Source organism: Nerophis lumbriciformis, linkage group LG02 (assembly GCF_033978685.3).
Source record: "Nerophis lumbriciformis linkage group LG02, RoL_Nlum_v2.1, whole genome shotgun sequence".
Lineage (NCBI taxonomy): Eukaryota > Metazoa > Chordata > Actinopteri > Syngnathiformes > Syngnathidae > Nerophis > Nerophis lumbriciformis.
The window spans coordinates 54420001-54444625 of NC_084549.2; the positions used below are offsets into that span (position 1 = coordinate 54420001).

General features: G+C 40.4%; 1 protein-coding gene and 1 long non-coding RNA gene across 3 annotated transcripts in view; one reads left to right on the forward strand and one right to left on the reverse strand.

The window, feature by feature from the left end:
- Positions 1 to 2606, forward strand: part of LOC140679562 (uncharacterized) — a 9044-nt gene extending 6438 nt beyond the window's left edge. The window contains exons 2-3 of the long non-coding RNA XR_012050973.1: positions 2114 to 2226; positions 2323 to 2606. This is a non-coding gene — a long non-coding RNA (uncharacterized lncRNA). The remainder of the gene's footprint in view (positions 1 to 2113; positions 2227 to 2322) is intronic.
- A 1437-nt stretch (positions 2607 to 4043) lies between these two features.
- kcnk18 (potassium channel, subfamily K, member 18) overlaps positions 4044 to 24625 on the reverse strand; it is a 39301-nt gene continuing 18719 nt past the window's right edge. For both annotated transcript variants that reach the window (XM_061969235.2, XM_061969185.2), the window contains one exon: positions 4044 to 5452. In XM_061969235.2, the coding sequence (XP_061825219.1) occupies positions 4638 to 5452 (815 nt within the window). In that variant the 3' untranslated portion in view covers positions 4044 to 4637. The remainder of the gene's footprint in view (positions 5453 to 24625) is intronic.

The following is a 24625-nucleotide window of genomic DNA, read 5'->3' on the forward strand; positions in this document are numbered from 1 at the left end:
CCTTCCAACATCTACACACTCCACTCACTCTGGACATTCAGGCATTTCAGTTCCGCTCACGCTTATCGGTAGTTCGATGACTCCGGAATTGCAAATTCTATTTTGTGTTTGATTTTGTTTTAATTCAGGACAGTGCATATTAAAACCAATCTGATGTACAGACCACATTATAGTATGGTTGCTAACTTCCATCTGTAATCCAGTTTGAGTGGCATTGGAAGCAAAGTGTCTTGCCCAAGGACCCAACGGCAGTGACGAGGATGGCAAAAGAGTCTCTAAACTACTGATCTACTACCTGAGCCACGCTGCCTCAATTACATAAACTATGCTTGTACATTACATACCTTAGGAGCTTCTGCAGATGTGTGGTGGAGAGCACCTTCAGCACCAGCATAATGGTGTGGCACAGCAGCTGCACGACTGAGGCGAGGAAGGCACTACAGAGGGTGGTGGAAGATGCCCCGAAGATGTTGGGGATGATCTCTGCATATATATATAACATATATGCATATGTTCCTTGACTGCACTTAAATGTAGAGTATATGTAGTATATATTTATATTATTTATATATAATATATTATATATATTATATTATTTATTATTATTACTGTCTATTGTGAGCGAACTGTGGTGCTGAATTTCCCCCAGGGATCAATAAAATACTTTCTTTTCTATTCTATTCTTTCTATATATATATATATATATATATATATATATGTATATATACATATATATATGTCTATATATATATATATATGTCTCTCTCTCTCTCTCTCTCTCTCTCTCTCTCTATATATATATATATATATATATATATATATATATATACATGTATCTATCTATACATCAGTGGTTCTTAACCTGGGTTCGATCGAACCCTAAGGGTTCGGTGAGTCGGGCTCAGGGGTTCGGCACAGGTCAAAACACCCGACTCGTCGTGTAAATAAAAACTTCTCCCTATCGGCGTATTACGGATACGGCAACAGCTGACTGGTTTGTAGGTGTGTAATTTGTTTTGAGTTTATGCACTGTGTTGGTTTTGTTCTTTGAACAAGGTGATGTTCATGCACGGTACATTTTATGCACCAGTAAAACAACATGGTAACACTTTAGTATGGGGAACATATTCACCATTAATTAGTTGCTAATTAACATGCAAATTAGTAACATATTGGCTCTTAACTAGTCATTATTAAGTACTTATTAATGCCTTATTCGGCATGGCCTTATTATAACCCTAACACTCTAACCCTGACCCTTACCCTAACCAAATAACTCTAAATTAAGTCTTTATTACTTAGAATATGTTCCCCTAGTGTCCAAAAAACTCTAAATTCAGTCTTTGTTACTTAGAATATGTTCCCCATACTAAAGTGTTACCAAAAACATATAACTTTGTCTTGAATTTGAAAAAAAACAACATTTTGTTTTTCACTAAAGGGTTCGGTGAATGCCCTCGTATTTTGTTCTTACCTACGAACAAATCCCAGCTAAGAAAACATTGGTGAATACAAAAATCTCCTTAAAAACTTCGTAAGTGGGCCTAAGAACAAAATTTGTTCTTAAGAACGGTTGCTGAATAGGGCCCAATGTTCCTAGCTAATCCAGAGAGATTCATTATGTCTTCAAAAAATTGTGCGATTTTGTTATTTTTCCAGCCAGACCTGTGTTTATTACCGTACATGACCGTTTCGGCCACAACTGTTGCCTTCCTCAGAGGTTGTCACGTGATGTTGCTGTGACCTATCTGGTCGGCTGATTTAAACAGTTTTTGGCGCTGTCTTCCTGTTTGTAGTAGCAGGTTGACAGCGCCATCAGCAGTCCGACCTCTTCAGGACTGTGTCCTAGGTGTGGGAAAGTTAGTACGCTCCCTCGTCCCGGTTCACAGTCTGGGCGGCGCGTTTCCGGATCTCGATGGCTTCTCTGATCCAACGATGGTATTTGTTGCTCTCAGTGCCGATGACATGTGCGTTGTCCCAAGCCATGACCTCTTGCAGTGGTCTGATATGGCAGACTTCAGTTGTCCTTGTTCTCCTTGTCGTCTGGTGGCTTGTGTGCATGCTTTTGATGTTTCCTTTTCACATTCTTTTCTATGCTCTTTCTTCCTTTCAGTCGCACGGTTCCAAATCTGCAATCTGCACGCCTGACGCTGATGAGGCGCCACACTTCTTCAGCCAGCGCAACCTGCGTTCCAGTGCCAGAACGTTGCTACCTGTTCCTGTACAGTAAGCCTACGCGTCACTAGCTCTATGTGCACTCTCTCTCTCTGTGTGTTTCCCCTCCTCTGTGCTCATCGTCTTGTGTCCCTTGTCGCCACCCAGCAGCGTTCCTCCGTTTCCTGGTTTCGAGATGTGTCTCGTCTCCCCGAATTCCCTCTGGTTCCCTGGCTGCCTTCCTGGATCTCGACATCTCGCCTGGACACGGACCTTGACGCCTCGCTCCTGCCCCTGACCTCCTGCCTGTCCCTGGACCTCCGAGCTTGCCTTGCCCTCTCTGGACTTCCGCACTGCGCTCAACACGCACCTTCAACAACTCCTGGTAACACTCCTCAGATAATCACTACACATAGTCACAGCATACACATTTTGGTTTAAATACACACGTCACACACTTGTACTAATAAATACGCCTAGAGCTAACGACGTCCCTGCCTCTGTGCCATCTTCTTCTTTTGCCACTGTACCGTAACAGGCTCTGCCAGTTCTCCGCGATGGAGACATGTCACAGCAACATCACGTGACAACCTCTGAGGAAGGCAACAGTTGTGGCCGAAACCGTCAGGTACGGAAATAAACATAGGTCTGGCTGTAAAAATAACAAAATCGCAATGTTCCTAGCTAATACTTTGTTGGGTCGATGAGGCTAATGAAAGCTATGGGACCCGTTTATGTTGGCACCTTTTGGTTATGGTATATTGAGTATATTTACATTTGTACTATTTAACCCTAAATAACTGGCAAGAGTGTTTATGCCATGGGCCATCCCTAGGTTGCGCGGACTGGGGTGGTGGAAAACATGTTTTTGTTGAAATGACAAACAAACACCCTGACTCAGACCACAATCACTGTATGAGTGTAAAAAGTAGTGGCAAGAAGTGATGCAACAACAATGAAATCCTCCAAAAAACTTATTTTATATTTGCGTCACTTCCTAGTCGTCTTGACGTCTCTCCTCCTATAGACTAGCGCTGGACGTTTATGGCAGGAATAAAAATCACGATTATTTTGATTGATATTGAAATCATGACTAATAACACAATTATTCAGTCATTTAAAAGTATGTATTTTTTTGTACTACCAAAACTCAATTTTGAATTCAAAAGAACTGGAAATGAAAAAATAACAAATAAACAACACCAAGTCCAAAAAAATAATAGTAAACACAACACGTTTAAAGAACAATAGCAAAATGAAAACATTAAATTATGTTTTTCAGTTTTAATTAGGGTGTGTGCTTTTTGTTAGAATAATTGTATATAAGTTATCACAAAATTTTGTGTTTCAATGAGTTCCCGGCAAGCAGACAAAAGCTGTCTTTAATCCTACCAAGCAGAAGGCTTGTAAAACTCCACTGTGTAGGATGGGAAGCAACATGAAGGTGTTCTGTTTCTTTCATGTATTGTAATCAACAGAAAGATATTGTTTTGACCCGAGAACTACAAAGCAGAGAGGAAGCAGGACCAGACTCCCCTCAAGGCGACCTTTTCTGTGAACTGTTTTACGACCTCTTCTTTGAACTGTTTTACGACCTTTTCTTTGAACTGTTCTGTAACCAAAGGCGATGGCTGTTTACGACCCCTCGTCCCTTAGAAACAGCTGTTTCTAAGGGACAAGGGAAAGTCCAAATAAAAGAAAAGGCGTACAATCTTTCGCCAGAGTGTGGTGAGACACTGTGCAAGGGTACAGTGTCCAGGCGTCTCTCCTCAATTGAGTCAAATTTAATTATGTCTGTTTAATTCTTTGCTTCTTGTCTTGTTTAATAGATGTCATCAGTGTTTGAACCTGACACTTTTTGTGTCATATAAATATAAATTTTTCGATAATTCAATGCAAAAACCCTCACATTTATTGGTGCGATACATCCCTCGACAATTCTGACCAGTATTTTAAGTCAAAGCATAATCAATTTGCTCTGACTTTATTAAGCTTCTGCAAAGTACCTTTTTGAAACCTTTGTCTTGTCAGCGCAGTCAGACCGGATGTTGCGCACAGCGCTGTTATTGTGAAAGGGTTTTGGGAAGTGTGCTGTTGTTCCGAGCTTGACGTGTCGAGACGACTTGGAAGAAAAAAAAAAGAGAGATCTTTTGAAGTTGCGACTGATATCCGGTTTGTACATTGATCTTACAGCGACGATGTCATTCACCACAACACAAGCAGATAAGGTGTGTTGTGGGGCAGTCGAGTGTTTCGGGGACAACTGAGCGGTATTGTTTTCCCAAACAAATGTTCCTTCTCCTTACGATGACAACATTTCACTTACATTTCACTTCCAGTAGATGCGGTCTTTTTTTTTTCCACTCGTTCGCTCACTCATCATTTCACTGTTACAAGCTCAGGAATTAGCATGCACGTTCCGTATTAGTTTTTTTCTACAACAACATTTTTATGATCTTGAGAAGCCAAAATCAAAATCGTGATTAATATTTGATCAATTGTCCAGCCCTCATGAGGACCTTGAAGAACCTGCGGTAGCAGTCGACAAGCCGTGACTGGCTGAGCTTGAACGCCATGGACATGATGGCCATGCCTGCGATGACGAAGAGCGAGGTAAGCAGGAAATAGTTGGTATGACTAGGGATCATGTCTCCAAAACCAATGGTAGTAAGCGTGATGAAGCAAAAGTAGAATGGATCAAGTCCCTCGAAATCCTTCTCCCAGAGGGGCATAATCCCGCCTCCGAAGAGAATGTACGCAAATACGATGAAAAGAATCAGCACAAAGGGGACATTCAGCTGCTCCATACTATCCCCTAACCCGGTGAAGTCCCAAATGGCAAATCCAGTGGGAAGCGGCGGCATTTGGTTCAGTTCTGGGCAGGAGAGACTCCGCAGAAGGGGTCCCTTTCGAATGAGTTTTTCCCTGGCAAGGATCTTTTCAAAGATCTCTTTATTTTTTTCCAGCTCCATGGCATTTTGCTTCACAGTCAGTTGAGTTTGCAGCACGTCCCCGATGTTGAGCATTTCTCGGACCACGACGTCGTGGCTGAAAACGTCGTCTTCCAGGGTCCACTGGCTGGGATCCCTGGTTTTCATACGAGACCTCAGTGACGGAAAAGAGTGGCAGCGCAGGACTTTGAAGCAGGCGTGGATGCGGACATACGCCCGGTATGTCAGCGCGGCGAGGAAGTCTCCGACGTCCAGGATGACCAAAAGCATGAGAGGGATGCCCACCATGGCGTACAACATGCACGCCACTTTTCCCAGCAGCGTGACCGGGTAGATGTGTCCGTAACCTGCAGAGGAAATGGAACAGATTCAAGCCTTTGAGGATGTGAAGTGGAAGCAAGTGCTGGATTCAAACAGAAACTTTTGTGTTGAGTAAAAGCGAAAGCAAAACAACTTGGCCACAGGTACTCTTGAAATGTAAATGTCATATTCTGTAAAAATCAGTAGATTTTATGGTAAAAAACAAACAAACTGGCACCTCAATTGCCAGAATGTTACCTTAAAATCTAGTCGTTTTTACAGTGTATTATTGAAAAAAAACAAAAAACGGTTTACTTATTTTTTATCGTAAAAAGGTCATTGTTTTTACAATGTATTATTTTTACGGTAGAATTCTGGTGAGCTTCTAAGAATGTTTTTTTTTTTTGCTGTGCAGTACCATAAACAGACATGCAATATCATTGTTACTTTAACAGTAAAATCCACGGTCAATGTGTTGCTGTCTATTTCTGGTAAATATAATACCACTACCGTTATTTTTACAGTAGAATTCTGGCCGCTGACCTGCCATTGTTTTACCATAAAATCTAGTCATTTTTACAGTGTATATACAGTAAATTGAGAAACGGTACCACTGTTATTTTTCTTACAGTAGAATTCTGTCGAATGTGCTGCCAGTTTTGTTGTTGTTGTTGTTGTTGTTGTTTTTACCGTAAAAGCTACGGCTGTTTTTTTTGTTTTTTTTACAGTGTATTACATATATGAGGGGGAAAAAAACAGTCGGCTACAATTTTGTTATTTTTACAGTATAATTCTAGCAACTGAGCTACCGTGTTTTTTTTTTACTGTAAAATCTACAGGCATTTTTTTACAGTGTACTCTAAAAATTTATACGGTAGAATTTTGGCAAATGAGCTGCCATTTGTTTTTTTTGTTGGATTTTTGACATGTAAAGTCCAGAAATACAATTAAAGGCCTACTGAAACCCACTACTACCGACCACACAGTCTGATGGTTTATATATCAATGATGAAATCTTAACATTGCAACACATGCCAATACGCTATACTAAAGTGCAATTTTAAATTTCGTGCAAAATATCCTGCTGAAAACGTCTCGGTATGATGACGCCTGCGCGTGACGTCACGGATTGTAGAGGACATTTTGGGATAGCATGGTGGCCAGCTATTAAGTCGTCTGTTTTCATCACAAAATTCCACAGTATTCTGGACATCTGTGTTGGTGAATCTTTTGCAATTTGTTCAATGAACAATAGACAGCAAAGAAGAAAGCTGTAGGTGGGAAGCGGTGTATTGCGGCACCGGATAACACCCCCCCGCTGTAGAATGCACCCCCTGACTGTTGTGCCGGATAACACAGCCGGTGTTTCATTGTTTACATTCCCGAAAGATGACAGCTTTACAATTGGCCTGTGGAAAACTGGGACAACAGAGACTCTTACCAGGAGGACTTTGAGTTGGATACGCAGACGCAGTTGCGGCTTCCAAACATTTGATCGCTTGCCCGTACGTGCGTGCCGCTATGTGCATGTCACGTACGTAACTTTGGGGACTTTGGGGAAATATATGTGCTGTATGAACTTTGGGGAGGTGAACGGTACTTTGGGCCGTGGGATTGAGTGTGTTGTGCAGGTGTTTGAGTTGTATTGGCGGGTTATATGGACGGGAGGGGGGAGGTGTTTGTTATGCGGGATTAATTTGTGGCATATTAAATATAAGCCTGGTTGTGTTGTGGCTAATAGAGTATATGTCTTGTGTTTATTTACTGTTTTAGTCATTCCCAGCTGAATATCAGGTCCCACCCGCCTCTCACAGCATCTTCCCTATCTGAATCGCTCCCACTGCCCTCTAGTCCTTCACTCTCACTTTCCTCATCCACAAATCTTTCCTCCTCGCTCAAATTAATGGGGAAATCGTCGCTTTCTCGGTCCGAATCGCTCTCGCTGCTGGTGGCCATGATTGTAAACAATGTGCAGATGTGAGGAGCTCCACAACCTGTGCATATCGTCTGCTACTTCCGGTACAGGAAAAGCTTTTTTATCAGCGACCAAAAGTTGCGAACTTTATCGTCGATGTTCTCTACTAAATCCTTTCAGCAAAAATATGGCAATATCGCAAAATGATCAAGTATGACATATAGAATGGAGCTGCTATCCCCATTTAAATAAGAAAATCGCATTTCAGTAGGCCTTTAAGCACATGTCAAATGTTTTTTGCTCCCCCAAACAAGTAACCCACAAAATGTATATATACAAATATAGTTAAAATTATATACAAGAAAAAATCATGCATCAGTCAAAAAAGTACAGGCGAATATAGACATGAAGTCACAGACAACTGTACTCCAGATTGTCCCCAACACGGTGCAGCAATACAAAAAATCAGACAAAGGGCTCATCAATTACGGGGACGGCAAGGTGAGGTTGGGAGAGTGGCCGTGCCATCAACCTGAGGGTTCCTGGTTCGATCCCCACCTTCTACGAACCTAGTCACGTCCGCTGTGTCCTTGAGCAAGACACTTCACCCTTGCTCCTGATGGGTCGTGGTTAGGGCCTTGCATGACAGCTCCTACCATCAGTGTGTGAATGTGTGTGTGAATGGGTGAATGTGGAAATAGTGTCAAAGCGCTTTGAGTACCTTGAAGTAGGGCTGGGCGATATATCGATATACGCGATATATCGTAGGTTTGTCTCTGTGCCATATAGAAAATGACTATATCGTGATATCGGAGTATACGTTCTCACGCAGTTGCTTTTAGCTGCTGGCATTACACTACAGGCTCTTCCCACTCTTTCTTGTGCCTCCTTCTCAGACAGCAAGCGCACATTCTTACATACGCCCCATACGTATACGCCCTCGCGGCGCAGAGACGTAGCAGCATGGCTAAAGTTAGCTGTGGTGCGACTGGGAATACGAGAGAAAGAAGGTGCGAATCTGGTAACAAATGAAGGAAGAATTCATTCCCAAGAAAAACAGCAAGTGGTCCATCGTCTGGCAGTGGTTTGGTTTCAAGTGGGAATATGTCGAACAGACAACCGTAATTTGTCAAGTGTGGGGCAAAAGCGTTTCTACAAAAAGTAGCATTACTGCTACCACGTAGCATCATTTGAAAAGTCACCCGCTCGAGAATCAAGAGTGCTTAAACCGCATGTCAACATCTTTGTTCGGTGCCACACAATCAAAATGCAGAGGCAAACATTTCCACATCAACACCGTATGAAAAAAGAGTCCACGACAAAAGGAGATAACGTCCGCAGGAACCTACCACATAGCGAAGGACGAACACTATTTAATTTCCTATTATGCAGCCCATTTTTATTCGACACTTATTGAAATATCTTGTGTGACATCATGTTTTTAAACTATTGTGGTGGCGTTCTGTACAAAAAGTGCACTTTAATTTAGTGTTGTTTTGATAAGTCATCTTAGTGACGTCATGCACAAAAGTGCACTAATAGCTTGTTTTAAAATGTCTCTGACAATCTTGCACTTTCTGTTTTGAAATGACATGAATGTTTGTGCCACTGCTTAATAACTGTTTAATAAATACAGTTTTGGTCAATTGACTTAGTTGTGATTTCCCTCTCTGCATGAACGTTTAAAATGAGCATATATTAATGCAGTATGAAGAAGAATGTTTTAATGTAGACACATAGAATCATCATACTGCTGCGATTATATGTATCAAGTGTTCATTCAAGACTAAGGCAAAATATCGAGATATATATCGTGTATCGCGATACGGCCTAAAAATATTGAGATATTAAAAAAAGGCAATATCGCCCAGCCCTACCTTGAAGGTAGAAAAGCGCTATACAAGTATAACCCATTTACCATTTATAATTATCTACCTTCCAATTATTTTTCAATCAGGGTTCAATTTGAGATCAGCCTGTGTTAGATATTTTAGGAAACCACGCCATACGTCCTGAAACTTCACAGATAGCCGTTCAATGTCAGCCTAATCTTCTCCAGTTTGAGAAAATACAAAAACATCTTACCTCTTTAATCCAGCGGGTGTGGCAGGGAGGCACTGTTGCCTTCCAATTTAACACAATGAGTCTTCTTGCCAACAAAGTAGTGAATGCTACCAAGTTCTTTTTCGATTTGTTAAGGTCAACTAGTCCACTAAGAGGATTCGGTTCGATCTTTTCGCCAATTACCAAAGACAAAGTTATAAAAATGTCAGTCCAAAAACTGCACAGGCATGGACAAAGCCAAAACATATGTACTAAGTTAGCTGGAGACTGCAAGCATCGATCACGCAATACCAATATTCTGTCATAAGTTTGCATGTTCTCCCCGTGACTGCGTGGCTTCCTCCCACCGCCAAAGACATGCACCTGGGGATAGGTTGATTGGCAACACTAAATTGACCCTAGTGTGTGAATGTGAGTGTGAATGGTGTCTGTCTGTGATGAGTTGACGACAAGTCCACCCGCCCGAGAGGAACAAGCGGTAGAAAATGGATGGATGGATGGATGGACATCTTAGCCAGTTGAACCTTGGTATAATACGTACGATGTACTAGCTTGCATTGAATAAGGTTCTGTCTTGCACAAATGGAAGACTTATGAACTTTACTTACAATCTTTGTTCAGCGTTCCTCAGATATAGTCACTCCTCCAAAAGTGGGTTAATTGAATTCCGAGACTCAAGGCGTAAATGAAACATTTGACTGTATCCATCCATCCATCCATCCATCTTCTTCCACTTATCTGAGGTCGGGTCACGGGGGCAGCAGCCTAAGCAGGGAAACCCAAACTTTCCTCTCCCCAGCCACTTCGTCCAGCTCCTCCCGGGGGATCCCGAGGCGTTCCCAGGCCAGCCGGGAGACATAGTCTTCCCAACGTGTCCTGGGTCTTCCCCGTGGCCTCCTACCGGTTGGACGTGCCCTAAACACCTCCCGAGGGAGGCGTTCGGGTGGCATCCTGACCAGATGCCCGAACCATCTCATCTTGCTCCTCTCGATGTGGAGGAGCAGTGGCTTTACTTTGAGCTCCCCCCGGATGGCAGAGCTTCTCACCCTATCTCTAAGGGAGAGCCCCGCCACCCGGCGGAGGAAACTCATTTCGCCCGCCTGTACCCGTGATCTTGTCCTTTCGGTCATAACCCAAAGCTCATGACCATAGGTGAGGATGGGAACGTAGATCGACCGGAAAATTGAGAGCTTTGCCTTCCGGCTCAGCTCCTTCTTCACCACAACGGATCGATACAGCGTCCGCATTACTGAAGATGCCGCACCGATCCGCCTGTCGATCTCACGATCCACTCTTCCCTCACTCGTGAACAAGACTCCTAGGTACTTGAACTCCTCCACTTGGGGCAGGGTCTCCTCCCCAACCCGGAGATGGCACTCCACCCTTTTCCGGGCGAGAACCATGGACGCGGACTTGGAGGTGGTGATTGACTGTAAATACGTGTAATTGATCCTTTTAAAGTCGGAAGTGGTGTCGAAAAAGCATCTAAAACTGTGTCTTTCGGTAAGTTTGGAAACCTGGAAAAAGTATTCACGAAAACAACTGTGGATCGCTAGATATCTAAAAAAAAGTGTTGATTGGGGAATGAAAATGTATCACATAGTTGCTGGAAAGAGCCAAAATGTGTTGTAAATGCATACATCTTTAATGTTGTCGATCCCCAGACTTGACCATCTTAAAAAGGCACTATCGACAAGAGAGGGAAGGAAAGCATGATTAGCAGTGATGGGTGCAAGACTAGAAATAGTCTTTAAACCAAAATAGCGCTTGAACTGAACCCAAATTCTGAATTAGGTGTTTTTACAATTACATTTTTCATAAAAGCAAAAGTACAAGAGTGGATGGGAGAGTGAACCAGAGCCCTAAGATGTACTGGTTTAGTTGATTTAGCCTCCTAACCAGCCATAACGGAGGAGGATCAAATGCGTCATATTGCAGTCAATGTTTAAGAATTCTAATGATGGTTGCACAGTAGTAAAAACCGAAAGTTTAGTAGTGCTAATCCTCCTGACGATTTAGGTCTCTGTAAATGTTGTTTACTTAATCTGTCAGTTTTTTGTTCAGTTTTTTTTTTTCTCCGTAAAAACTACGACCGTTGTTTTTACAGTGTATTACCGTAAATGGAATAAAACAGGGAAAGCTACTACAAAAGTATCTTGTTATTTTTACGGTAGAATTCTGGCGACTGAGCTGCCTTTTATGTTGTAAAATCGTGGTTGTTGTTTTCACAGGTCAGGTCAGAGAATGTCTCACACAGTTTATGTTATTACTGGTGTTACTTTTAGGGCAACGCCCCGTCTCGATTCTTCGCTAGTTTTTGAAGTCTTTCAGGACAATAAAAATACACTATAAAGGAATATACGTTTTACTACTGTTTCATTTTATTATTGTATTTTATATGTTTTTACTGTATTTTGTCTGCAAGTGCATTCACATTGTTTGCAGTAATTTACTTCTGTAATGTTTCCTGCGCTTTTATTTGGTGGGTCAGTTAGTGACATAATTTCCTCTTTAAGCACGTCTTCTCCAATCTACATAGTTTGTATTGTTGTCAGGGGCGCTGCTAGGGATTTTGGGCCCCATGAAAAGAATCTTTACAGGGCCCCCAACACAGTATCATTAATTTTCTGTATTATAATTTCATCATCATTAGGGGCCTCTCTGGGCCCCCCTCCATCATGGGCCCCTAGAATCCGTCTCCTTTACCCTCCCTTTTCGGCGCCCCTGATTGTTGTTATGTTACTGACGTCACGTCCGGCTCACGCCCCGCCCAATAAATGTGTGTTGGTCAAGCTAGCTCTGTTTTCAATGGGTACTTGGCGCTTTTTAGCCTTTCTCGAACAAAAAAATGCTTATATTTTGGTTGTTTTCGGCTGTATGAATCGTTCAAATTGGGAAAACGATAACCGTTTCTTCAGAGTTCCTCGAGAGTTAATTCAAAAGTGCAAGTTTTTACGAAACCACGAGAGAAGCATTCGGCACACACTCCAGTCCAAGGTAACAGTCGAAGAATGCATGAGTTTGCAGTAGAGATGTCCGATAATATCGGCAGGCCGATAGTATCGGCCAATAAATGCGTTAAAATGTAATATCGGAAATTATCGGTATCTGTTTTTTTTTATTATCGGTATCTTTTTTTATTTTTTTTAGTAAATCAACATAAAAAACACAAGATACACTTACAATTAGTGCACCAACCCAATAAATCTTCCTCCCCCATTTACACTCATTCACACAAAAAGGTTGTTTCTTTCTGTTCTTAATATTGTGGTTCCTACATTATGTCAATATATATCAATACAGTCTGCAAGGGATACAGTCCGTAAGCACACATGATTGTGCGTGCTGTTGGTCCACTAATAGTACTAACCTTTAACAGTTAATTTTACTCATTTTCATTCATTACTAGTTTCTATGTAACTGTTTTTATATTGTTTTACTTTCTTTTTTATTCAAGAAAATGTTTTTAATTTATTTCTTATTTTATTTTATTAATTTTTAAAAAAAGTACCTTATCTTCACCATACCTGGTTGTCCAAATTAGGCATAATAATGTGTTAATTCCACGACTGTATCTATCGGTTGATATCGGTATCGGTTGATATCGGTATCGGTAATTAAAGGGTTGGACAGTATCGAAATATTGGATATCGGCAAAAAGCCATTATCGGACATCCCTAGTTTGCAGTAATCACTCTGTTGAACGTTTGTTTGATATACTTTTAAGGTTAATTTTTTACCATTGAATTATTATCTTGTTATTATTTGTATTTCTTAAACACGTGTTTGCTACGAGTGTTTTGAAAAGACCAAATAGGTGAGTCAGAATAAAAGAAAGCAAATGTGAGCAAAACCTAAGAGTTAAGCCTTTACATAAATGAAGCTTTCAGTACATACAAAATGTTGACATCTATAGTTGTATTTTGGTAAAGACGGGGAAACACGCTGCTCCTAAACGGCGTGTGCAACAGCAACAACCATGTCAGTAGACGCAAAGCTAAATCATGAAATGCCACCTTACCCGAGAAAAAACGAGGCATGATTTATCCAGAAGAGTCTTAATCAGTGACGTACAGTCACTAGAGGCAGGTGAGGCGGGGCCTCACCTGCCATCATGGAAAGAAAAAAAATGTAAAAAGAAAAAACAATTTATTAAATTGTTAAATGTATCCAGTGATTATACTATAAAGTTATTTTCCATTTAACTTCACCAGTTTTAGATTATTTTTATTCAAAATCGCTGAATTTTCACATTTGCCGTTCAAATACTGAAAAGAGACGGTGCGGTGAACAGCAGCCAGTTGAGGCACGTCACTCAGTTGTGCCTCACCATGGATTGCGGACTCAGCTAACTGCTGGCCTGCTGTGCAGTGAGACCGTATTGCTATATGAACTATATTATACATTTCCATAGTTTAGTTAGCTGAGGTATATAATGTACAGTGTATTTTGTCAACAACTGTATGTGTGTAACGTATTTCTTGTGCTGAGCGATCATAAAACGGCTGCAAAAGACGCACTGGCTGAGGCTCGCAGTAATCCGCCTCCTGCACCCCCGCCGTAGAATGCACTCCCTGACGGGAGTGTTATATCAACTAAAGCCCACACTTAAACTTTCCACGTGCAAGATTGAATCTATTTAAAAAAGTTATTTCATAAGAAGCCAAAAAGTGCAAAAACAATAATGTTCGTGTTGGAGGAGTTGTGAATGACTGCAGGGCCACAACATTAGGTACACCTGCAGACTGCAGGTGTACCTAATTCACAACTCCTCCAACACGAACATTATTGTTTTTGCACTTTTTGGCTTCTTATTAAATAACTTTTGTAACCTATTTTTATGGGCTTTCCTCTTTGTGATGTTAAGTTCCTGTTATGCGCTGTTATACAGTATATGCCTTGAGCTCTTATTTTGAAGGCACTAAGAGCGGAAGTGATGACACGTTGGAGTGGAGCGTAGGTTTTTGAAAGAAGATAAATAAAGTGGTCCTCGTGTAAACTGGAGCCTCCGTGTTTGTTATTTTGTAGTTTCATACAGTATAGGCGACATTTATAAACCCTCGGTTACACTTTTTTAAATAGATTCAATCTTGCACGTGGAAAGTTGAAGTGAGGGCTTTAGTTGATATAACACTCCCGTCAGGGGGTTCATTAATCCAGCACAACAGCGGCGCATGGACTTCATTTATAAGTAAAGGTAAGACCATAATAACGTTTTTTTATTAAATGTGCTTTTTTGTGTGCTACAGTTTGTATGTGTAAAGTTAAAGTTAAGTTAAAGTACCAATGATTGTCACACTAGGTGTGGTGAAATTTGTCCTCTGCATTTGACCCATCCCCTTGTTCACCCCCTGGGAGGTGAGGGGAGCAGTGGGCAGCAGCGGCGCCGCGCCCGGGAATCATTTTTGGTGATTTAACCCCCAATTTCAACCCTTGATGCTGAGTGCCAAGCAGGGAAGAATGCTGGTATGAGCTTTTAAACATAACCCGTTAACTGCTGCCAATCAAATGGTGAATAAGATACTCTTTAGGGTTCATATGTTTATAAATCTGACTGTGATGAAGTCAGTGCCTCACCAGCAGTGTTGGGTTAGTTACTGAAAAACAGTAACTAGTTAGTTACTAGTTACTTTATTTCAAAAGTAACTCAGTTACTAACTCAGTTACTTACACCAAAAAGTAATGCGTTACTGTGAAAAGTAACTATTTAGTTACTTCTTCTACTTTTTTTTTTTAAAGCTCCCATTAATGCCCTTTTAGCCTTCATTTTAGTACTGTTATTGCACTGGAGAATAATACAATCTGTTGATCAACTTGACATACATTTGCATCACTGAACTCTGCTAAGCAATGTGCTCTACATACAACACACAAAGACAAAGATATGTTTCAAAGGGCCAATTTATTTCAGGCCAGAACAAATTGACAAAACTATTTTAAATAGCTGCAACATAACATACATAAGTAACAAACAGCATAATAACACTAACACTAACACTAACACTAACCACGTTAAACCCAGATTCCGAACTAATAAAGGTCTTAACTCATTCTCTTTCTATGCCACTTCAATATGGAATGCACTCCCAACAGGTGTAAAAGAAAGGGCATCTCTATCCTCCTTCAAAACCGCACTAAAAGAACATCTCCAGGCAACTACAACCCTAAACTAACACCCTCCCTTCCACATAATACCTCTTGGGATTGTAAATAATCAAATGTAGACACTTTTTCTTATACTTTCTGATCTCTCTCTCTGTGTCCACTACTTGCTGTACATATCCTACCAAGTCAGTCCTACACTGTTTCAATGTCCATTTCTCTGATGATGCAATTGATGACTGAAGTTTTGATACCAACCAAACCTAACCCCCCCCCCCCCCCCCCCCCCCCCTCCATATCCCACACCCCGGATTGTAAATAATGTAAATAATTCAATGTATATACCCTGATGATTATCTTGTGTGATGACTGTATTATGATGTTAGTATATATTTGATAGTATATATCTGTATCTGGACCCCGACTTAAACAAGTTAAAAAACTTATTTGGGTGTTACCATTTAGTGGTCAATTGTACGGAATATGTACTGTACTGTGCAATCTACTAATAAAAGTTTCAATCAATCAATCAATCAATCAACAACATAGCTGTAAAGCTGGCTTCACCTAAGGAAGGCACACGTGACATACACAGAGCCTAACCAGGCAGATTTGAATTGTTGTTTTGGGCAGTAGACGGGATCTTTGATCCAAGACACAACTTACATTTAACTAAAATGTTCTTTTCTTTGTGCTCGACAAAAGAAAAGAAGTGAGAATATCTCATACTTGCCAACCCTCCCGAATTTCACTGCCTCTCCCTGGGACAACCATTCTCCAAATTTCTGCCGATTTCCAGCCGGACTTAAGGCACGCCCCCTCCCGGTCTGTGCGGATCTGAGTGGGGACAGCCTGTCGTCACGTCCGCTTGGCCAACCAAAAAGTAACCACAGAACACTATACCGTATAGGCGTATAGTGTTCTGTGGTTACTTTTTTGTTGGCCAACGGTTGTATTGCGCACCCCCTCCCCTCCCCTCCCCTCCCCTTCCCACACTCAGACACACAGTCACACGCACACACAGAGAGCGCAGAGGAAGAATCAGAAGCACGTCTCTGCTTCGCTGGAATAAAACACACTCAGATCCTCAGTTTCTAGCCGATACTACATAAAAAGTAACGTAAAATAACGCAGTAACGCATCATGTAGTAACGGTAACTGAGTTATTGAATATAAAAAAATAACGCGTTAGATTACTAGTTACCGCCGAAACTAACGGCGTTACAGTAACGCGTTACTTAGTAACGCGTTAGTCCCAACACTGCTCACCAGCCATGAACCTCACCGCACGTCACTGGTCTTAATACCAATGTCCTTGACCCAGCCAGACACAAAGAAGTTGTACACCTCCATGCTTTTCCAAGTTTTCATCTGTTTTGTCGTGTAGAATGGCGTTTGGAGCACAATAGCTCGACATGTCTGAGAACGTGACCAATGTATAATCCTTGATATTGCCCGAGGCATAGTTGGATTTCTTTGCTGGTGTCTGCTTTTTGTAGCAAGATTTAAGCCTCTTTTGTACTCAAATAGTTCACACACTGCTGCAGCCATCTTAGCTTGGTTGACTGCCACTGGTTTTCACTTCCGGGAAGAAGTCACGTGTCGTAATACAGGGATTACTGTGATCAATAATGGCACCTTGTGCCTCTACGACAAATTGTGAGTTATTGTTATATGCACACAGCAATAAAGTTAAATATACGCTCAGAATTGTACCTTGTACTTCCACATATGTTTGGAACTAGTGCTTTGGGGTAAATCAAGAGATTATTGATATCGTTCGGTCGTGTGACGTCCTTTGCAACTGTAGTGGAATTGATTGGACACTAAAGGTCTACCGAGATCCCATTATTATCCTTTTTCGCTCTCAAGCTTACAAACAAGTTTTAACTTGTTTTAACTGCACTTGCTTCCTGTGCACCTAAGATGCGACTTTAAGTTTTTACTACTTACGTATAAAATACTAAACGGTCTAGCTCTATTCTATCTTGCTGATTGTATTGTACCATATGTCCCGGCAAGAAATCTGCGTTCTAAGAACTCTGGCTTATTAGTGATTCCCAGATCCCAAAAACAGTCTGCGGGCTCTCGAGCGTTTTCTATTCGGGCTCCAGTACTGTTAGAGATGCTACCTCAGTAGAAGCATTTATGTTCCATCTTAAAACTCATTTGTATACACTATCCTTTAAATAGACCCCTCTTTTAGACCAGTTGATTTGCCGTATTCTTTTCTGCTCTGTCCCCCTCTCCTGTGTGGAGAGGTTATTAGGTGACCACAGATGAGGCGCTCCAGGTTCAAAGTCGGGACCCGGGATGGACCACTCATCTGTGCATCATTCGGGGACGTCTCTGCGCTGATGACTTGTCTCCATTCAATATGATCCCCTGCTGGCCCCACTATGGACTGGACTCTCACACTATTAACTAGATTAACTCGACGTCCATTGCACCGGTCGCCCAGAGGCGGGGGTCCCCACATCTGCGGTCCCCTCCAAGGTTTGTCATTGTATCCCATTGGGTAGACTTTTTTCTTTCCCTGATTTGGGACCTGAGCCGAGGATTTTGTTGTGGCTTGTGCAGCCCTTTAGACACTTTGATTGATTGATTGATGAACTCGTTTGCTCAGTTTAAGAGTAGTCTATACATTGTTTATCGTGTAGACTATTTTGTTATTATTATTAGTAGTAGTATTATACAGTACATACATTAGAGTATAATTTCTAATGTTCCGTCTTTACATTTGTATAAGTACTTAAGGTATAAAGTGTGACTGACTTATCATTTAGGTAGTAGTTGACACTGACACTAAATTTTGACTTATCATGCCGTCATAATAACGCAAATCGTTCATAGTTCAAAGCTAATGCTTGTTATCAGTTGATAACTGCTGACAGTTGAAAATTGCAATACACTTCAATTGAGTAACTTTGCACTTTGAAAGTGGTGCCAGTGTCTTGCAGCGTAAAGCACATAATGTTGGTTGTGGGGAGCTGAATTAAGTTGACCACAGAAGACAATAAATTTGTAACCTCTAGCCAGCTGTCATAAGCATTCTGTGGGGATGTAAAAGCATTCTCGTCTCCTATTTCAAAGGTGGACTTCCTGTCGGAGCACCCATTAGCAATTAGCCAGCTGCGTCACTCTTTCTGACACAGACTCATGTCTTGTTCGAACGTCTAATGCATTTTTGATGCATGCTTTTATCCATTCACACATTCACTAACTAACAAATTCTTTCAGAGACAAATCAAAGTACTGTCTTATGAAGTGTTAAACCCGTTCTGCGTAACATATTGCACCTGCACAAACTAATGACTGGTAAGTCGACTATAGTTCATATTGGGATAGAGCAGTTTGTGAAAAAAAATACATGTTCGGTTGACTTGACACGGTTCGGAGCTTGAAGTTCTCCTCCCACCCCCACCAAGGACTGTTTTCACTGCTGGACTCTACAAAGCGGTTCCGCAGCCTCCGTAGCAGAATCTCCAGGTTCTGTAACAGCTTCTTCCCTCAGGCCATCAGACTCTTGAACGCATCCCCAAAAAGACAGATTAACTCGCTGGAATATAAAGACAATATAACATACATCCATAAACGTAGATGCATATGAAAAAGTGCAATATATTTATCTGTACAGTAATCTATTTATTTATATCTGCACTTTATTGCTCTTTTATCCTGCATTACCATGAGCTAATGCAACGAAATTGTGTTCTTATCTGTACTGTAAAGTTAAAATTTGAATGACAATAAAAGGAAGTCTAACTCTCTAGTCCAGCGGTTCTTAACCTGGGTTCGATCGAACCCGAGGGATTCGGTGAGTCGGCTTCATAGGTTCGGCGGAGCCTCCGCCACGGAAATAAAGACACATCCGACTTATCGTGTAAATAAAAACTTCTCCCTATCGGCGTATGATTGATACCCCCAAACAATGTTCCCTCTAATTTTCCATCTGATTTGCAGGTTGTTTGATTGATCGATTGAAACTTTTACTAGTAAATTGCATAGGACACAGTACAGTACATATTCCGTACAATTGACCACTAAATGGTAACACCCGAATAAGTTTTTCAACTTGTTTAAGTCGGGGTCCACGTTAAACAATTCATGGTAATGTCTGTAAGGTGTGCTATTTGTTGTGAGTTCATGCACTGTGTTGGTTTTGTTCTTTAAACAAGGTGATGTTCATGCACGGTTCATTTTGTGCACCAGTAAAAAAAACATATGACTTTTTCTTGAATTTTAAATTATTATTATTATTTTTTTCCACTAAAGAAGGGTTTGGTGAATGCGCATATGAAACTTGTGGGGTTCGGTACCTCCAACAAGGTTAAGAACCACTGCTCTAGTCTAAGCATGTTTTACTGACTAATCAAGTTTGGAGCGTAGGGTCCTATTATGGGTCCTATTATTTTCCTGTTAACGGAATGTCGGACGGAATCACGGATTACTTGGATGTGCGCACCTACAACCAACACTCAACTGCTCCCACCAAAATTAACTTTTCACTCAACTCCACGTCAGCATTTTAGCCAGCCACCCTCAAACTTCCTCGACTCAGACCTCACACCATCCACCTCAAACACAAGTGTGTGAAGAAACTACAACGCTTATCTCTTACTCCAAACAGTCGAAGAGTTCCCAAATTATAGGTTTGTGTCAGTTAAAAAAAATAACATTTATAAGTAAGTAAGTCAGAAAGCCGAGAAAACATTGTGCTAATAATGCTAATGCTAGCTAGCTGTTCTTATTGACGCAGCAACCGATTTGAGGGGTTGTAGAATCTTAAACATCTTCACTAAGTTAATGATAACTGGACAGCTTCTAATGCTATAGTTTGGTCACCATTGTTGAAATAATAACTCTTTGTGTGTGTTTTCGCTTACATTAAAGCATGTACACTTAAAGCACTTCTAAAATGGAATATTAGTATTCTTTGACCTGAAATACAGGGCAAATTTTCCAATTATGTTTAAGGATTTTTGCATTTAATTCAAGGGTCAGGGCTTTAGAAGTTCTTTTTAAGTTGTTTTTTTTACAAGATTTATTTTCAAGAACCACAACTGGTAAATGGTAATGGTGGGTTGTTAAGATATATGATTTTCTAGGTGTTTGAAAAGAACAACAATGTATTCTGAACCAAACTGAAAACCGTGTCACAAAACCATAATTAGATCCAAACCGTGGATTTTATGAAGCATTCCACCCCTTACACTTACTGCAACTACTAGGGATGTCTTTAAATAGTCGATGATTCGACTCAGAAGAGTCAAAATCGACTATAAACCTTGCTGTATAATCTTCTGATGTTATACACACCCCTGCAACCCCCCTTCTCTTCCTCCGTGGGAAGGAGAGAGGTGAGTACCTGCAGAAATTGTGTTGGGAAGATGGACAGCGTTTAACATATCTTCTATAAATATTAGTAAAATATTCTTGTGTGCGGACAAATAGTTTTTAGAGAGTAAAAGATAAATCTTACATGCTTGTCTGCTTCAGCTCTCACTTCAGTCGGTCTTCCTCAGAGCAATCGCTGATGTGGGTGGTCAAAACAGCTCGCCGTGTTTTGACCACCCACATATCATACTCTGGAAAACGTATTAGTCTGCACACAAGAATATTTTACTAACAATTTTGGGATAATGTTTCTCCATAGGGGACCAGCCGCTGGGAGATTCAGAACTCGCCAGTTCGGTGGTATCCTGCTGTCCGAACCGATTGGACTTGCCAGAAATTGGTCACGGCGCGCGTTGGCTACCACTGCCTGGACAAGGAGGTGTAGCTCTTATCTGATAAAGGTAATGCTCCTCCAGCAGGTTCACATTTGCAAACTATCCAATTCCCACTCTGTTTATTTTTTTTAATCAGAGTGTTTGAGCCTTTTTTTGAGGTGTAAAACATTGCAAACGAGATCGCTGTTTTGTTCAGTTAAATGAAAGACTATTCATTTTATAAGTTTATTTGATCAACTTTAGAAAAAACACCTTACAGCGATAGATTTACATCCATGTGATGTTACTGACACCTAGTGATCAATCAATTGGTCACTATTACTACAATTACTACATTACTACTACTAATAATAATAAAAATTATAATACATATCCTCACAATTTGTATGTTTCTCTTAAAAAAACAATGGGAGGGGGGGTTCAGTGGGGGAATGACAACACACGCAGTGAGTGTGGCCTAAACCGGAATTAAAACACTTTTAAAAGGCCATTCTGATGTCTATGCAAACAGGTAGATAGATACTATAGATAGTTTGTAGTACTTAAAGAAGAACAAAAGGCCATTACCATAATGTATAATACAATCGCCTTAAAAATTATTCAAATATTCAATAAGGAAATGTGCTCTTAGGTATATATCAAATTGCTACCCAAGAATAATACACATTTGATATTTTGCAGAAGGCACTATCTATCAGCTTACAACATTGACAAACTACAAATACAGTTTGCAATATAAGTATTGTTGCTTTAGGAAATGGTTGGGGTTTGAATAAAGAGGCACTCTAAAATACTAACACACAAAAATATATTATCTGCTTGAATAGAACATACTGTATATGTACATTTGAACAAGGTTAGTTTTGAAAGAAAACAATGATAAAACCATTGGAAAGCATGATATTCTAAAAGTCCTATTAAGTCACATTACGCTTGTTTAAACATTTTAAAATAAAGAAGCTAAGGTTTATTATTGCAGCTTTTCAATTAAATGTTGTATATGTTGTTACACAATGATGATCAATGTTTCTAAATTTAATGGGGTTAAAGGCCTGGAATTGGTCCAAAATGCACTTCTGATGGAACTTAAATTTACAATATATAATATCAGGGCATTCAATCGATCGCAACTGGACGGTTTGGTTTGTCTTAGAAGACGTTTCACCTCTCATTCAAGTAGGCTTCATCAGTTCATGCTCATAGACTCAGATCTAGTCTTAGACTTAGATTGGTCAGATCGAGTCTTAGACTTAGATTGGTCAGATCTAGTCTTAGACTTAGATTGGTCAGATCGAGTCTCAGACCTAGATTGGTCAGATCTAGTCTTAGACTTAGATTGGTCAGATCGAGTCTTATACTTGGATTGGTCAGATCGAGTCTTGTACTTAGATTGGCCAGCTCTAGTCTTAGACTTACATTGGTCAGTTCGAGTCTTAGACTTAGATTGGTAAAATCGGGTCTTAGACTTAGATTGGTCAGATCGAGTCTTAGACTTAGATTGGTCAGATCGAGTCTTAGACTTAGGTTGGTAAGATCGAGTCTTATACTTAGATTGGTCAGATCTAGTCTTAGACTTAGATTGGTCAAATCGGGTCTTAGACTTAGTTTGCTCGGATCTAGTCTAGCGGCTGATGCCAAAACCCCAAATATTTATACACCCCAACACCTGGAGGGTGTGCCTGGGCAAGGATGGTTTCACCCTATCATAGTGAGGAAAAACAACTCTTGAGATGCAAACAAGCAATCCTACTGTCAAAGCTAAGGACAGTTGTTGAAGACTCATTTCCTCAAGTTCTACCGGTAGCTCTTGATCGACCTAATGGTTACTAGGGATGCAACTAACGATTATTTTGATAGTCGACGATTATCTTAACGATAAGTCGACTAATCTGATAATAAAGCATACACATATTTAATGGTTCTAAACTTTGCATGGACTTCTAAATGCAGCTTAAGTTAATTTAGGCATGTGCTTACTAACAGTGCTGGGTTAGTTACTGAAAAGCAGTAACTAGTTACAGTTACTAGTTACTTCATTTCAAAAGTAACTCAGTTACTAACTCAGTTACTTACACCAAAAAGTAATGCGTTACTGTGAAAAGTAACTATTTAGTTACTTCTTTTTTCTTTTTTTTTTAAAGCTCCAATTAATGCCCTTTTAGCCTTCATTTCAGTACTGTTATTGCACTGGAGAATAATACAATCTGTTGATCAACTTGACATACATTTGCATCACTCAACTCTGCTAAGCCATGTGGTCTACATACAACACACAAAGACAAAGATATGTTACAAAGGCCAATTTGTTTCTGGCCAGAACAAATTGACAAAACTATTTTAAATAGCTGCAACATAACATACATAAGTAACAAACAGCATAATAACAGCATAGATGTAAACCAAGAAAGGCACACACTACATACACAAAGTCTAACCAGGCATTTTCTTCCTCAAGTAATTCTTATACAAAATCATGTCTGAAGCCCAGAACACTCTACACATTTCCCCAGTTTTAGTTTAGAGATAAGGAAAGATTGGCCTGGCCCACTAGGATCCCTCTTTATGTTTGTGAACTTTATAGTCTATACATTTAGAGTGATGTGATAATCAAACACTCTAGAAGTCTAGAATGAAAGAGTATATAAGAGAATTGACAGCAACGTTCCCTCTCAGGAGCGCGCATGTGCAATTGCGCACTGCTCAAGCGTCCTCTGCGCACGGCAAATCTATGCCATGCACAAAATCAAATAAAAAAATAAGCGCATAACAATTTTCGACACGACACGGACACGACAGAGAAAACCGTTTTCGTCATCATTGTTCAAATATTGTAACGTCTGTCGAGACGCTTTGAGGACATGAATTCCATCCATCACTTTACTGAGCAAAACTCTTTACTGTCGGCCATAAACACATCACCAAAACATTAGTAAAAAAATTATATCTAGCAAAACTGGTCATTTTCTGCAGTACAAACCAGACCAAAAGCAACTTTGTTATATCAACAGCAGCCGCTCGCTCTCTCACGTGCGCCAACACTTGCACATATGGCACTTAGCCAGTGATGCGTTTACAGCCACACAAAAAGTCGGACAACTCCAACACCACACATAAAGTGTCATTCCAGGTCGTTACACTATGATTTACCAATCAAATGTGTGCTTATTCTAGTGTCATTTATTAGGAATCTTAATTTATAAATATTAATCATTAAATGCTGTTAGTATATTAAATAAATACTAATAAAAATATATTTTTTACAAACAGGAAGTTGCAGGAATGTACACATGATCCCCTGCTTACATCTCATTGTGCAACATGTGAATGTTTTAATGGGAACTAAATGCAATGTCTGAAAGGGGTACAAATTATTTCCAAAGCAGGACCTCCACCCAGACAAACAATAC